The sequence below is a fragment of the Chiloscyllium punctatum genome, chromosome 4 (assembly GCF_047496795.1).
Source record: "Chiloscyllium punctatum isolate Juve2018m chromosome 4, sChiPun1.3, whole genome shotgun sequence".
In the NCBI taxonomy this organism is placed as follows: domain Eukaryota; kingdom Metazoa; phylum Chordata; class Chondrichthyes; order Orectolobiformes; family Hemiscylliidae; genus Chiloscyllium; species Chiloscyllium punctatum.
In genome coordinates, this window is record NC_092742.1 from 76022560 (window position 1) to 76038553 (window position 15994).

Below are 15994 nucleotides of genomic sequence, written 5' to 3' on the forward strand. Positions count from 1 at the left end.
ACATTTAGGCCAGACCAGGTAACGATGGCAGTTTTCTACCCTAAAGAACACTTGAGTTTTTCCAACAATTGTCAATGGTTTCGTGGTCATCACTAGACTCTTGATTCTATTGCATTCAAATTCCACCATCTGCTATGGCGAGATTCGAATCCAGGTCCCCAGAACATTACCTGGATTAATAGTCCAGTGATAATACCACTAGCCATCACCTGCCCAGTGAATCTGAAAAATCCATGGCCACTGAGTAAAGTCAGAATCCTGGACTAAAACAGCAGCTAATGATCACTAGAAATATTCTCATGGCCAACCTGCCTGTGCTGAAAAGGTTCTCATGTTGTGAAGATTGCCCTCATGTGAAAGGTGGATGTTGATAGTTTTCTGCCAGCCTCCCATCAAACCAATAGATTCAGATATTTTAATCCATAATCTACCCATTTTGACAGGTTAACGCCACCATCCCAAAACCCAGGATTTCCTGTTATATGGACTGGACTGCATTCCCTATCAGTCATCAGATCAAGACATCAACATCCCAATTAATATTTCACATCTACTCAGCAGGGAGGACCTTCTATCATCCTATCCATATTGGAAGTACATTGAAAGATCTTAGATCTACTCTCCTTTGCAGAGGCAAATTTTATCAAACTTTAAAATGGCACTGCATTGCATTACCTCAGTGCAGATTTGCCATTGTATTTGCAGATACATTCTGCCCAAAAAGCACACAACCTACAGGCAGTCAATCCATATAACATTTTATAAATTCTGACTTTGGAAACAGAACCAGTCTGACTCAAGATACAGACAGACTCTAACCTCACACCTTTAAAACAGTGTCTGAGCTGAGATCTCACCTGTTTTTTCTAATAAAACCTTCAGTTATCTTGAGAATGTGACTTAAAAGAAGTTCAGGGATTTACATATTAATGAACCAAAACCTGCAACCCATTCTAAAAGATGAAAGACTTAACAGCAATCTAGATTTGTTCAATTTATTGTTTTAATTGCATGGCACTGTGATCTTTTACTGTAAATTCTGTGTCTTATGATCCTGTCCCACTAGTTACCTGATGAAGGAGCAGTGCTCTGAAGGAAGCTGGTGCTTTCAAATAAACTTGCTGGACTATAACCTGGTCTTGTGCGATTTTTAACTTTGCCCACCTAAGTCCAACACCGGCATCTCCACATCATCTTGCCTAACTTGAACATACATCACCTGAAAATGCCTGCCTAATGCTTCAATCTATTTATTTGATTAATATGGCAGGAGTCTTGGATATAGACTCTTGATATCTTGTCAAAACGTATTCAAACAAATTATGGCATGAAGACAGTTACTTGATCACAGGGTCACTGTCACTTTCACTAACTCACTCACACACTCACTTTCTCCAATAGGCGAATTTGAAAAATGCATTTTACTTCTGTGCCATTGCCTCACATTTAGACAGGAAAGATAGGATTGAGAAAATGGCTAAGAGCTTCATACATTGGCACGTCCCTCACTCACTTGGCTAAGAATGAGTGCCCAGATTCCACTGGAAAATAAATATACGTTTCCTTAATAGAATACAGATTTAAAAGCACCAAGTTTTAAGCTAGGTAGAATTTTATGACAAGTTTGTCTTTGTTATGACAATAGGGAGGAATTTGACACTCAGCAAGGATCCCCAATTAGAATAATTAAATCAGATTTAAATTCAGCGCCTAATGTACTCAATACTTAGGGGCACTCTTAGACTGCCAGAAAGAATGGAAGCTGCTGGACTAGCCTGCAGCAATTTTTCTTGGCTCATTGGAAACAAGATCGAATCCTTTCCCATCTCTATGATTCTGCTTCACTTTTCCTGAGTTGGAACCTAACTTCGTTTGTAAGAACAAGTTAAATATGGGAATCCTGCTGTTAAGTGACTCCAAGTCCTTGTGACAAAGGGAAATATGGCTTTGTTGTAGCAGTTAAAAGACTTATGCAGCAAAAAGGTAATTCATGTTTTAAGGAGTTGGAGACTGAAAAAAGGCAAAGCAAATGGAAAGCTACTACTTGCATTTACATCATATTTTTAATGTGTTGAACTATTCCAAGTTGATACATAGCAGCATTATCAAACAAAATCTGATGGGAGCCACATAAAGAGATAATAGGGCAGGTGATAAAGATTATTGAAAGAGAAAAGCTTCAAGAGAAATCCCACCTACTTCATGATGACTGCCATTAAGCTTGTTTTCAAAGTTGTAATTGAGACTGAATTCAAATTTAACCATCTGTCATAGTGGGATTTCAGAACATGAGCCTGGCTTCTGGAATATTAATTCTACACCACTACCTCTACTCCATTATCTCCCACACACGAAGGACGGAGAAATTGGAGAACAGCTGTCAGACCTGAGATTGAGAACAGAATGAACCACTTCCAGTCCCGAGAGTAGTTGTGGTTTTCAGCCACTCCGATTAAGTGAAAAGTCTCTGAGCATCACTCAGTCAATATTTCAGAACCAAAACCAAAACCAAGAATGATCAAACCAAAAGTAAATGACCACTGTATCCTTAATGGGCTTGGATCATTTACAGAATAATTGGCTTAATAATCAGTTCGGTGAAGGTCAGAACATTTCTGTACCAAATACATCATTCACATCATGGAACCTGACATAATCAAGTATCAGACTCAAACGTATGGCACTGGAAAAGCACAGCAGGTCAGGCAGCATCCAAGGAGCAGGAGAGCCAATGTCTCAGGCATAAGCCCTTCATCAGAAATCAAGATTCAAGCACCAATGTAGGTATACACATCAAGGTAATCAAAACTGTGGATTATAAGGTATATCTGAATGCTTTATAGGGGAATGGGTTGGGAATGCAATGAAGCGTTAGCTGACTTAATCTTGGTTTAGCAACCTAGGCACCCATGTTCTGGGATTCAGTTTAAAGATCAATCGCAATTCAAGACCGTACAGGCCAAGAAATGGCATTAAGGTAGAAGATCAGAGTTGGTGCATCAGGGTTGATAATCATTTTGGATTAATTGTTCAGCAGGGTGTTGGTGAGGAGTAGAGGGCCGAAGGTAATGAAAAGCAGTTATTTAGCTATCAGGAATTAGGCACTGATTTTAACTGTCCAATATTTCCAGGATAATTATCCTGGTAAGTGAGTCTGAATCCTTAGTCTCCAATTCCTATTCATAGTTGGAGATTTTCTGAGGGATTCCATACACAGGGTATTGCCCATTGGACATTTAAATGTCTTGGGGGTCAAAAAGTGAGATTACTGATGAAGAATTTATGCTCAAAACGTCTACTCTCATGCTCCTCAGATGCTGCCTGACTGGCTGCAGTTTTCCAGCACCATACCTTTTCACTCTGATCTCCAGCATCTGTAGTCCTCACTTTCTCCTAGAAATATCTTGGGCAATTCCCATGTGGTCATTGTGTTGAGACCTTGGAAGGGACTTGATGTGTATCTTGTTGGGATATTTCCAATCTCTGACTATCCATAGACTATAAGATCTGGGCATCATTTTAGAAAGCAAGAATGAGGTTTACTGAACAATCTGGGTCTATTTTCAAACTCTCCCAGCAGAACTGCAAACATTTGGAGTGGGGGATATCTTATCCTTGCTCTGTAAACATGTAAATTCCTAACATTGCATGAAAGCTATGCTTGTGTGTGTGTCCAGTAATACACTAAGCTCAAATTGAAACATAATAGTAAAAGTTCCAACGAAGCAGGAAACAAGCAACATAAAAAGCATTCTGTCAAGCTGCAATCTAAAGCACAGCTATAAACCTATAAAGCAAATGCTCCCTTACTATACATCAATTTTGAAAATAGTTCACTACTGTGAAAAAAGGTAACAACAGCAGACCATCTTTCTTTAAAATATCACTGCTGACCCATGTTCGGATAAAGTGAATGGATAAAGAGTTTGGAGAAACGGAGAATAGCTTATTACCCATTATACACTTCTGCAAAAAGCCAATATCAACCCTGACTAAATGAATGCAAAAAAACTGAAGATGCTGCAGATCTAGAACAAAAACAAACTGCTGGAAAAACTCCACATCATTGGAGAGAAGACTACAGGCACACGAGCAGAAATTAGGCCATTCAGCCCAACGAGTCTGCTCTACCATTCGATCATGACTGGAGTTAATGTTTCAATTCGTTAAATCTGTTCTTTTGAACCAAAGAAAGAAAGAATTATGATGGGATTTTTCTATGTTGAGAAAGGGAAAGGTCAGGTAGAAAAAAGACAAAAATGCAGGTCCAAAATTAATGTTGGTAACACAACTAGCTCTGACTGCAAACAAAAACAAGACGTAGACTGACACTAAGTAAGAGAAAAATCAGACTGAAGGACAGAGTTCATGGTCTGGAAATGGTTGACCACAATGATCCGTCCTCAGCAGAATCTGTGGTGCTGTTCTACCAGATTGTGTTGGGCTTCTCTGGAAGACAGTAGCAGATCTAGGTCAGAAGTGTGAGTGTGAGAGCAAAATGGTGAACTGAAGAAGTGACTAAGCGGATGGTTTAAGTCATGCTTGAGGACTGAGCAGAGGTGTTGTTACAAACTGATCACCTGGTTTGGGTTTGGTATCCCCAGTGTAGAAGTGATTGCATTGTGAGCAGAGAATACAATAGACTGATCGAAGGAGATGTGGGTAAATCACTGTTTTCAAAAACAGAAACTGTTGGAAAACCTCAGCTGTTCTGACAGTATGTGTAGAGAAACTAGAGGTAACATTTCAGGTTGAGTGACTCTTCCTCTCCACAGATGTTTCCACACCTGCTGAGCTTTTCTAGCAATTTTTGTTTCTGTTTCTGATTTACAGCATCCACAGTTTTTTTCTGTTTTTAAATCACCTGGAAGACTTTTCCTGGAAGAAATATTTGGTGCCTAGAACAGCAAGGAGAGTAGGTAAAGGGTGTTATATCCTCTCCAGCTGAACAGGAATGTGCTTTGAGAAAAGATGAAGAGTGGAAGGTGGTAGAGGAGTGGCCCAGGATATTGAAAAGGGAACAATTCCTTTGAAATGTCGACTTGTGGGAAGGAGAAGTTGCATTTTGCGATGGCAGCTTGTTAGAGGTAGCAAAATTGGTGGAGAATGATCCATTGAATACAAAAAGGCTGCTGGTTGGAAGGTGAGGTCAATAGGAATCTGTTGCATTGAAGGTAAAGAGCTCGGAACTAATTAATTGTGCACCAATTGAGTATGAGTGTGTTCCAGAGGACGACATTTATAACTGTTAGAGAGTCAGCTCTTGTATAACATGACAATGGCCTAAGGCAAGTCCACCCAGGCCAGCATGGCAAGCTACAATTATGACAAAATGTCCCCTCATTCTTCTCAGCTTAGTTTGTGATTGTCTTTTGTTGCCAGATATTTGAAACAATGAGAAGACATAATGGAACCCTACTGTAATTCTGGAAGGAAGGGAAAGGGGTGAGAGCTGAAGTTCAGGAAATGGATAAGACAAGTTAAGGGCTCTGTTACCCTCAGAGAGACAGTGGGGGAAGGAATCCTCATTTGACAAAAAAGGAAGACATGTCAAAAGTGCTGGTGTGGATGATGGCATCATTAAAACAGTTACAACAGAGATAGAGAAACTGGGAGAATGGAATACAGCCCTTACAGGAAGCAGGGTGTGAGGAACTGTAGTTGAGGCAGTGATGGGTTTATAATACTAGTAGACAGCCTATCCACAGAATTGGAGACACAGTTGGCCAAGGAGGGAAGGGGAATGTCAGCGAACAACTGGGTGAAGATAAAGAAAGCATGGCAAATGGAAGCAAAACTGGTGATTTTTTTTTGAGTTTGGGATGAAAGCAGGAAGTAGAACCTAAAGAGTCATTGATGTCGCAGAATATAAAAAGATTGTGGGAGGGAGTCTGAGTAGGACTGGAACAGGGAATGTTCCTGGTTTTCCACAAAAAAGACAGGCATAACTGGTCTGTGCAGACGTTCTACAATGTTTCATGATGCACATTGCAAGTTGGAGGAAAAACTTCAGATGAGGCACTCTACAGCCTTCTGGGGTTAACAGGCTTTTGTAAATAATGAAAGTAATCAATAAATGGTCATCAGTTTATACTAGTATGGTTTGCATCTGTCAAAAGCATCCAGAACGTACTCGTAATTTTTTTCATAAATTTCACAATTTGTTGCTGTTGTATCCTACAGAGGGGGATTGATTTCATATTACCTGGAGGCGCTGAACTCTGGACTGACTGCTCATATTTAAATGCTCCAGCACATCTCCTAAGCCACGATTCTTAGGACAAGCATCAAAATATAATAGAAGCTTAAGCCTAGAATTCACTGTCATCACTCATAAACAAAAACATTCATGATCTTATTCAAAACAAGCAAAACATATATTGGAAAAACATCTAAATTTGTTTGGAAACTTTTATTTCTATTGTAATATAAAACTTGAAATAAAATGCTTATTTACTTATATAAAGGTGTTCAATATAAATATGGTGCCCAAAATATCCACAGATGACTAGTTAAAATAAAATAGGTTCTCAGCTTCTGGAAGCAACATAAAATTTACTGTGTTAAATATGTGTGATAAACATAGAAATCTCTGAGTATACAGTCAATAAATGACTTTTGCAAACTGAATAAATACGAAGACCTCTAACCAACGTGTTTATTAGAACACGCAAGTTATTTTTGGCTGAGTCAACTGTGATTCTTAAGTTTTTCAATGGATTATAGCACTTATTAAATTTTTATAAAGAAGCACACAAGTAAATAAAACACTACAATGGGAGCAGTCAATGGAAAGCCAGCCTCGAGTGGAATGTTGTTTATTGAAGAGTTTGTTATTTGACAAAGTATTACGATGCAATTGAAATTGTGCTTTGGGACTACACTACAATTTCATGCCTATATTTGGATTCAATTAAATTACTTAAGTATTCTTATAATCCTCACTCATCGAATGATCCAAAATAATAAGAATCTGCACTTTAAAAGGGCATTAAAGCAGTGACAGAAATAGAGAGGAATTTAAATGACAATGTTTATTCATTCATTCATAGGACATGGATAGCACTGGCAACCTCAGCATTTATTATCCACAAAAAGTGCTGTTGTGCCACCTTCTTGAATATGATTAAGTGGGCAGCTAATTGCCAACCACATTATGATGGGTCTCAAGGCACATACAGGCTAGTCAAAGTAACACTGACATATTTCTTAGTGAATCATATGCATATCCATAAAGAGGTGTTCGGCTGTGCTGAGTTAAGTCTTTGGTTTAATAGCTTAAAGCTGCTGGTGGGCTTTGAAGACATCTGTTGACTTTTGTGGTGAAGATATTTCTGTGGAAACCTTCTGAGAAGTAACTTTTTGCAGCACTTTGTGTGCGCAAGGGTATACAATGGATGCTTTGCTGAATCTCCCTATCTCACTTACGGAAGCGGAAGTGGATGCAGCTAGAAACATAATGGTGTATATTTCCATTTGCTGGTGCAAAAGCATGAAGAACAACATAGCTCAATGACGGCTGCCAGCAGATTTTTTCTAAGTAGGATCTTCTAACTCAAACAGTGAGTAGTCAACATAGTAAGGCCATGACTGAGGTATGCCACCTGTAGCAATTATATAAGCCTAGCAGTATGGCATACACGCCAAACCTTTGACCTTTAAGGTAACTGTGGTCTCAATTTCTATTCTCAGGACCATGGCCATCTGCAATGGATGAACAAGGCAATGCTCCAGGGCATTCTCAAATTGCTAGCTTCCTGGAGAATAATTCATTGAGCATAACTTGCATGTTCCGAGCTTGTACCTGTTTCCTGATGTAATTGGGTGTGTTTTCTGTGACAAGTGAATTTCTCACACTCTGTAAACTTTGGCCAGGTAGCATTACCACAAGCAAAGTGTTAAGACTCCACAAATAATGGCAAATCAATCATTTTTTGTTCTATCCTTCTACTGCCTCTTGACATCTTAAAACTTTCATTCTCTTACTTGTCTGACTTCAATTCTTGCATGAAGTAAATAAACCAGATAAAAATTTACCACCTCCCCCCAAGATTCCTTTTCACAATTTCTGTGTTCAGCCAAGTTATTTTCTTAGGCTCAGTTTGGTTATAATCTTGGAATTACAATCAATGCTGAAGTAAGCTTTTAAACACACATCCTACCCTTGGTTCTTGGAGATGTTCAATGGTTCTTCAACATAATGCAGTATACATGGACTACAGGAAGAACTAGCCACTTGGCTACATAACTGGCCCAAAAGTAAGAGACAGAAGATGGTGGTGAGGGTTGCTTTTCCAGATTGGAGGCCTGTGACCAGAGGTGTGCCGCAAGGATTGGCATTGGGTCCAATGCTTTTCATCATTTATATAAATCATTTGGATGTGAATATAGCAGGTATGGTTGGCACATTTCCAGGTGACACCAAATGTGGAGGTGTAGTGGACAGGGAAGAAAGTTAACTGAGACCTACATCAGATGGGCCGAGGAGTGGCAGATGGAGTTTAATTCAGATAAATGTGAGGTGCTGCATTTTGGAAAGGCAAATCACGGCAGAACTTATACACATAATAGTAAGGTCCTGGGGAGTGTTGCTGAACAAAGAGACCTTGGAGTGCTGGTTGACAGTTCCTTGAAAGTAGTCGCAGGTGGATAAGATAGTGAAGAAGGTGTTTAGTATGCTTTCCTGTATTGGTCAGTGGACTGAGTGTAGGATTTAGGCAGTCATGTTGCAGCTGAACAGGACATTGGTTTGGCCATTTTTGGAATACTGCATTCAATTCTGGTTTCCCTGCTATAGGAAAGATGGTTTGAAACTTGAAATGGTTCAGAAAAGATTTACAGGATGTTGTCAGGGCTCGAGGGTTTTAACCATAGGGAGTGGCTGGATAGGCTGGAGCTATTTTCTCTAGAGCATCAGAGGGTGAGGGGTGATCTTATAAAAATTTATAAAATCACAAGAAGCATGGAAAAGGGTGAATAGATAAGGTCTTTACCCCAGGCTAGTGGGGTCCAAACCTAGAGAGCATAGGTTTAAGGTCAAAGGGGAAAGATTTATAAATGGATCTAAGGGGGAACCTTTTCATGCAGAGGGTGGTGCGTGTATGGAATGAGCTGCCAGAGGAAGTGGTGGAGGCTGGTACAATTACAACATTTAAAAAACATCCGGATGGGTATATGAATAGGAAGCATTTATGGGCCAAATGCTGGAAAATGATACTAGATTTATTTGGGATTTCTGGGTGACGTGGATGAATTGGACCGAAGGGTTTGTTTCTATGCTGTACGTCTCTCTGACTCTACGACTCTATAGGTTCAATTTACAAAATAGTCACAACACTTCTTTCAGCCGCAGAGCACCTCTCTTTTCAAAGCTGCAGGCTGCCTCTAATAACGCTTGTCACCTGCAAAATTGGACCCTTTGCTGATGGGTGCAGACGATGCACAACACAGGTAGCACTTGAGTGGGTGTGGCTTATTTGCATTTCCACACTTCTTGTTGGGGTTTATGCAGATTAACTCTGGTCAAGTTTAAATTCTTTCCTTTGATCATAAATTGCAATCTATGTTGCAATACCCAAAACAAGACGAAATGAATCTTTTGCCAGAGCCTGCTGTAAATTTTTAAGTTTTTATATTTTAAGTTTTTATAAATAGCCTAATATTTAATTTGGTCCAGATGGAGATATTCAGCAGAATACTCATGGGGCACTATTGTTGAAAAACTGAACTTTGTAACATTGCTGCCTTACTAGCTTTGCTATTTACCCTGCATTAAAATAAAATTGTTGGCGACAATGTATTTTAAACTGCACTAATATGAATAAAAGCCAGCCTGCAGTTAAAAGAACTGTTCAAAATCTAATTGGTTACATTAAATTTGTATCATTTATACATCACAGTAAAGGAGTCATGATTAGATTAGATATCCTACAGTATGGTAACAGGCCCTTTGGTCCACCAAGTCCACACTGACCCTCCAAAGAGTAACCCACCCAGACCCATTCCCCTACCCTATTTATACCCATAACTAATGCACTATGGGCAATTTAGCATGGACAATTTACCTGATCTGTATATCTTTGGATTGTAGGAGGAAGCCCACACAGACAGGGGAGAATGTGCAAATTCCACACAGACAGTCGCCTGAGGCGGAAATCGGACCACTGAGCCACAATGCCGCCCATGGTCACCACTTATATACAATACCTACAGAATTAATGTTTATTTTGTTTTAAATAAAATTCTTAAACAAAATAACAAAAAAAACCCTGTACATTAGACATGGGACAAAAAAAAATTGCAGTTGTTTAAAATATCCCATCATTACAGCAGCAGTTTAGTCCTGAAAATTCATTTGTGCCATTACATATAATGACTAGTGTTTAGGTACTGATCTTGACATCCACTCTGAATATATTTTAGTCACAAGCATTCAATTGGCAAATGCCTGGAATGTACAATCTATATACAGAAGTTATGAGAATATGCTGTTAGTAGTAATTATGCTTATCACCTTTTGAGTTGATTGACAATACACATCCATTAAGATAAATTGAGCAAGTACATTTAAAAAGCAACATTGGTTTGTCAGGAAATGTAAGAATATAGTGGAGTACATGCCAAAAACAAAATGTTTATGACTTGGATCTCCCTGGGATTATTAAAACTGTGAATCCAATTGCACTATTGAAGTGCTGCTTTGTTCATTTGAAGCTCTATTTGATTTTGATGTTTATACCACACTTTACAAGTTAAATCAAGTTAATATTGTTAGTATGGATTGGAGCCTTCTTATTGAAACAGCTAACAAAACATTTTGACAGCACAACTTTCATATTCTCAGAGACTTTCATTGATCTAAAGAGTAATGGTGACTGATCCTCTGAATAACTTGTGATGACCAATGTGTTTTGGGAACCAAAACTATCACAGTGAGGTTTGATCAGCCAGTTTTTTTTGTCTGATTCATAAAGCACACTGAAAATTTGTGTAAAGGGGAAACAAGCAAAATTCTCTCTGGATGAAACAGAGAGAATCTTTGAACAAATCCTGGTGTTGAAGGAGGTTTCTGAGAATAAAGACTGTGCACCTACGTGAAATAATTGGAAATTGCAGAAAGTTGAAGACAGGAAGGGCAAGGGATTCTGAACTGGGCATGATCCATAGTTGTTGTCTTAGTATTTCCAGAATCCACAAGACCAGTTAAAGAGGTTGGAGAAGTTCCTGGGAATTCTGTAATCAGATCAGAGTGAGACACCTGCCTTGTTGGTGGTAACCATATCCAGGTACTTCAGGATGGGAATATGGTTGCTGGGAATTGAGACTCAAGGGCCAAATGATTGGATGTGAAATGAAAAATGCTACAAAACAGGGGGTAAGTTGCAAAGACTTTAACACTGTTTTGGATGCCACATTTGCATGGGAATTAAAGTGAGTGCTTGCAGTTTTGTGAGGTTTATCATACTGTATTAACTATTTAAAGCAAAGTTGATCTCTTTGTTTGAAATGTGCTTTTCCTCTGAGTTAATGTTTGAATTATGATGTTTTTAAGCTAATTTGTTAAAGTAAAAGCTTAAAAATTGAAACCTTGTCTGATAGTTTTCTATTAGCATTGTTGGCATTCCTTTCTTTTTAAAAAACTATTAATGGTCTTTATGGGGATCTTAACAAACCAAACTAGAATGCCAGACCTCGTAATACTATCTCTTCAATTTCTAATTTAAGTAATAGAGAGTTATTATTGGACCCAGATATATTCTGGCCATATCAACAGAATCCAATGTTGCTCTTTCACCATATTAAACAATAGTCAGATTGGGAAAAATGGACTTCCTGCGACTGTTACCCTGTCAACCCATATAGCCTGAATCATGATTTGGTGATGGGTGATTAAACCAATTCCCAATCAGGTTTGACTAATTAGGTGAGTTATTGGGGCCCCTGTAGGATGAAGAGTAAGATCTGTCAAAGAGCAGATGAGCTTTCAGGCCAGCAGCCACTTCATGGGTGACTGTGACCTCTTCTGGAGTGGTCTGCAGATGTCCACAGTATCATCCATATATTTACCAATGCTACCATCATCACTCCCACCACTCCCTGACTTCAAACACCAGCTACTAGTCAATAATGGCAGGTACATTATACAAATATACTACCCACAATCACACTGCGCTCTCAATTGTAGAAGGTTGTCCATAACATTAAATGAAGGCACAAAATCATCACAGAGAGAGTCCATCACCTCAGACACGTGCAAGATATGGCAGGCTGTATCAGGGAGCCAGAGTAGTGTGGCACCACATCCAAAGACTGCTCAGGATGGCGGTAAATGAATGTTTTATGCTCCTTCCTCCTCTCATCTTGAAATATGGCATCAAGTGAAGATGGAGTAATCATGAAAGTTCTGGTTTCCTCCTGAATCACCGGCATCCCCAGCTGCCTTCTCTAACTCTTTTCTTTCTGTTTTTACTTTTAGATACAGAGGAACTATTGCCCAGACAAACTCAGACGGGGATGGAGGAAGGACTGCTCTCCCATGAAAGTGATCAGAATGCACCAATACTTGATCTTACACTCTCAATAACCAGGTGTGAAAGTGGACTGTGAGGACCTGACAGTTACAGGGTTGAGATCTGGACATGGTGATTCAGCGGGCTGTAACCAGACCAGGAAGGAAGGATACTTTTCTGCAAAATTCCAGGAGATCAAGGCTTTCAAAAAGCCAGCCCATGATGAGGTGCTGCCATCTGGAGATGGGACACCAAGGCACATTGCTACTCAAGGGTGTCCTCATTGAAAGTCAAATGGTTTCCACCAGACATGCTGGCTGTAAAGATGTCACAGCTACTGATGAAAGGGAGATCAGGTCAACATGGAATCAAACTTTCCTTCAGGGTTCCAGAGAGGTTACCCATCTCCTTTTAGCACCATTAAGAAAATGCATTCTTGCATTTATCTTAATGGACTTTTCTCGCTTCCCAACAGAAAAGTTGTGGGGTTTGTTAACAATGAATGTTAATCCAGAAGGAGGTTACAATGCCATTGGGCTCAGGAATGGAGCTACAAGAAGATCAATTTGGTGTTGATTAAAATGTAGAATCGAGAAGAAAACTAAGAACTGCATTGAGTAGTTGCTACTGGCTCCATGAACAGACTGATTAGAGATGGTAAATCAATCAGTAGTCCAGAGATTTAGATCAATGCTGTGAGGGCACAGGTTTAAATGTCAGCTGGTGGAAAATAAATTAGTCTCAGTAATCGTGACCAGGACGATCATCTATTATGTATAAAAACTCATCTGGTTCCTACCTATCTGGTATGGTCTAAATGTGGTTAATTCCTCATTGCTCTCTGAAGTGACATTTAGGGTTGGGCATCAATGCTGGCCTTACCAGGGTACTCATTTTTCATCAAAGAAATATAACTATGAATTGTTATGTGAATATTATATGTCTGAAGTGACCTAATTAAGACACTTCGTAACAAATTTCAGCTTTCAGTGCAGATGAATTACTGCATTTTTACTGCAAATATAACATGGAATCTGGCAATACGATTTGCATTTCAATGATAGTACACTACACAATTGTGCAAAAACTTACCATTTTGAATAAATTCTTCCATTTTTTCTTTGAAAGGTTGGAGCTCCTGCTCTGATGACTTCCGGCAAACAAGTGTTATTTCTTTCTCACATGCTGAAAAATGATTGATAATTTAAAAAATTATTAATTTTTGAAACATGATCTTTTGTCAAAGTTATAGCATTTAATGTAAGTCTCAAATATAATTACTTTCAGCCAGAATTCAGAAATTATCAAACTTGCAGCCAAATTAATTATATGTAAAGCAGCGTTCTCTGCTAAAATTTTGGACTCATCATCGTTACACAGATCACGTAACAATTTATACATTAAAACAATTACTGCAACACAAACGTACCAAAATAAATTGAATCCACAGTCTTTGATTTTTGTTTTTTTTTAATAGGGAACCCAGAACCATAAATAGTTGACATATGTTGTCTTGGCAATATCAATTTATAAATGCACTGTTACTTATTGACTCCTATTATCTGAATTACCCTTCAGGAAACCATAAAAAAGCATATTTATTTGCTCCTTTATTTATTTATTCACCTACACCTTTCCATTGGACAAAACCTTGTCTAGGTTACGGCAGTTTGGGGTGCCAGCTGGACAGCTAGCGAGACTCAGTTGCATGTTGTCAGTAAGGGTAGCCAAATCATTCCCTTCAAACCAGCTGTGGGCCTTGTTCAGGCAGCAAGGACCCCAGCAAGGATCAGAGGTCTCTCCCACCAAGACCTGATGGCCATTTAGAGGAGGAAACCCTGCCTGTGGCCAGTATGATGCCCAGATTGTCACTGGATTCTAGGTCAGATTCCATGAGCCTACCCACGCCATGGACCTAATCAGATTGGATCCCCTTCTGTCACCCTTCCGCTGGATTAAATTAATGCACAGAAAAATATATTTTATTGGAATGCTTCTTGACAAAGACACTATTGTAATGATTTAATGGGAAAAAACTGCCTTTAAATTCAATATTTGTCATGTATGAATGAAAATTACATTGATGATTCAAACCGGAGGTCAACCTTTACAAAAAGGTTGCATTAGCAACTCTGGTCACAGTAAATAGGAATGTTTTGCGATTCATTTAGTTGACTATGGTGAAGGATTTAGAAGCTCACTAAAAAAAAAACCTGACATATACTCAGTATTAAACATTTGCAAAACCCTGCCAACGTTCAAAGGAATTACTAAAAGATGGAAATGAACCTTCTGTGATACCTTTGAATAATTTTCTTTGCTGAAATCCAGAAATTTAATGAGATTGATGTTTTACAACTCATGTCTCTGTTTTGCAAGAGCCTACTGATAATGTACCAAAGCCCCGAAGAGTCAGCATGTGCTTTGTCGCCAAAACTCCATCTATGCTGTTTGTTGACTGGTTGAGGTCCGTGTACCTACTAAGACATTGACTCACGTAACTTTTTGTCCACCCTATTAGGAAGCATTCTTATTCCTGCACCATTCAAATTCATGTCCCTTTCTCCTGTGGAAAGCAATATCAAACTGGAGGGCAGAACTGACCAAAGATTAGTGTAAGCCAAGCAAAAAAAATAATAAATCTCAAATATTAATCAACAGGTTGATGTCCTTAAATAGGAATGTGGCACTCTGCCACACAGTACACCTGACTAAAATAGACCATTAATCATATTATAATGTCCTTGCTCCATATCTCATTATTTCCAAGGAAATTATTTGGAAATAATAATGATGTGATGAACATGACTTGGTATACTCCACTTCCCTTTTATTTTATTTTGCAAATCATTCTTTGTGCATTCTTTGTGCAAATCACTCAACGACTATTCATAACACTTCATCAAAACCATTCACAAACTTTATGTGCAAATCTTAATGCTAAAGTACCAGATAACAAGTGATTGAAAGACTTTGCCACAGTCTTCGTCAATGCCATACAAGTTTCAAGCATGTTTAGTAGATTTTAGCATTTAAGATTAGCTTGACTGTTCTTTCTTCATCTGCTTAGAAGAGATGATTAATCTTCTTTCATTTGAGTCAGTATTTTTCATCTTCATCCTGTTCTTCAACTCTCTGTTCTTTACTCCTGCATCTGCTTTAGAAGATTGAGGAGAGGATATGGATGTGTGCTTTACAGTATACCAGCAGACTTTTCAATTCTGTGTAATGCTTGTAATTCTGGTCACAGGAAAAGAGTCTTTAAGGAGAGAGGGAGGTGCACTGAGTAACTGTTCTTGGCACCAGGAAATCATGTGATCAAATAAGGCACCAAGGAGTTCTCATGAAATTGTAGTCAATGAGAATCAGAGGCAAAATACTCCAGTGACTAGTATCATACTTATCACATAGGAAAATTGTTGAGATTGTTAGGAGGACTATTACCTCAGTGCTAGGACTCTGCCAGAGTAATTACTCAAGGCAGC

The 15994-nt window shown here is 38.8% G+C and overlaps 1 protein-coding gene across 4 annotated transcripts in view; it reads right to left on the reverse strand.

Moving 5' to 3' along the window:
* Positions 1-15994, reverse strand: part of fmn1 (formin 1) — a 373616-nt gene that overhangs the window by 103784 nt on the left and 253838 nt on the right. For all 4 annotated transcript variants that reach the window (XM_072569057.1, XM_072569058.1, XM_072569056.1 and 1 more), the window contains one exon: positions 13602-13694. In XM_072569057.1, coding sequence (XP_072425158.1) covers positions 13602-13694 — 93 coding nt within the window. The remainder of the gene's footprint in view (positions 1-13601; positions 13695-15994) is intronic.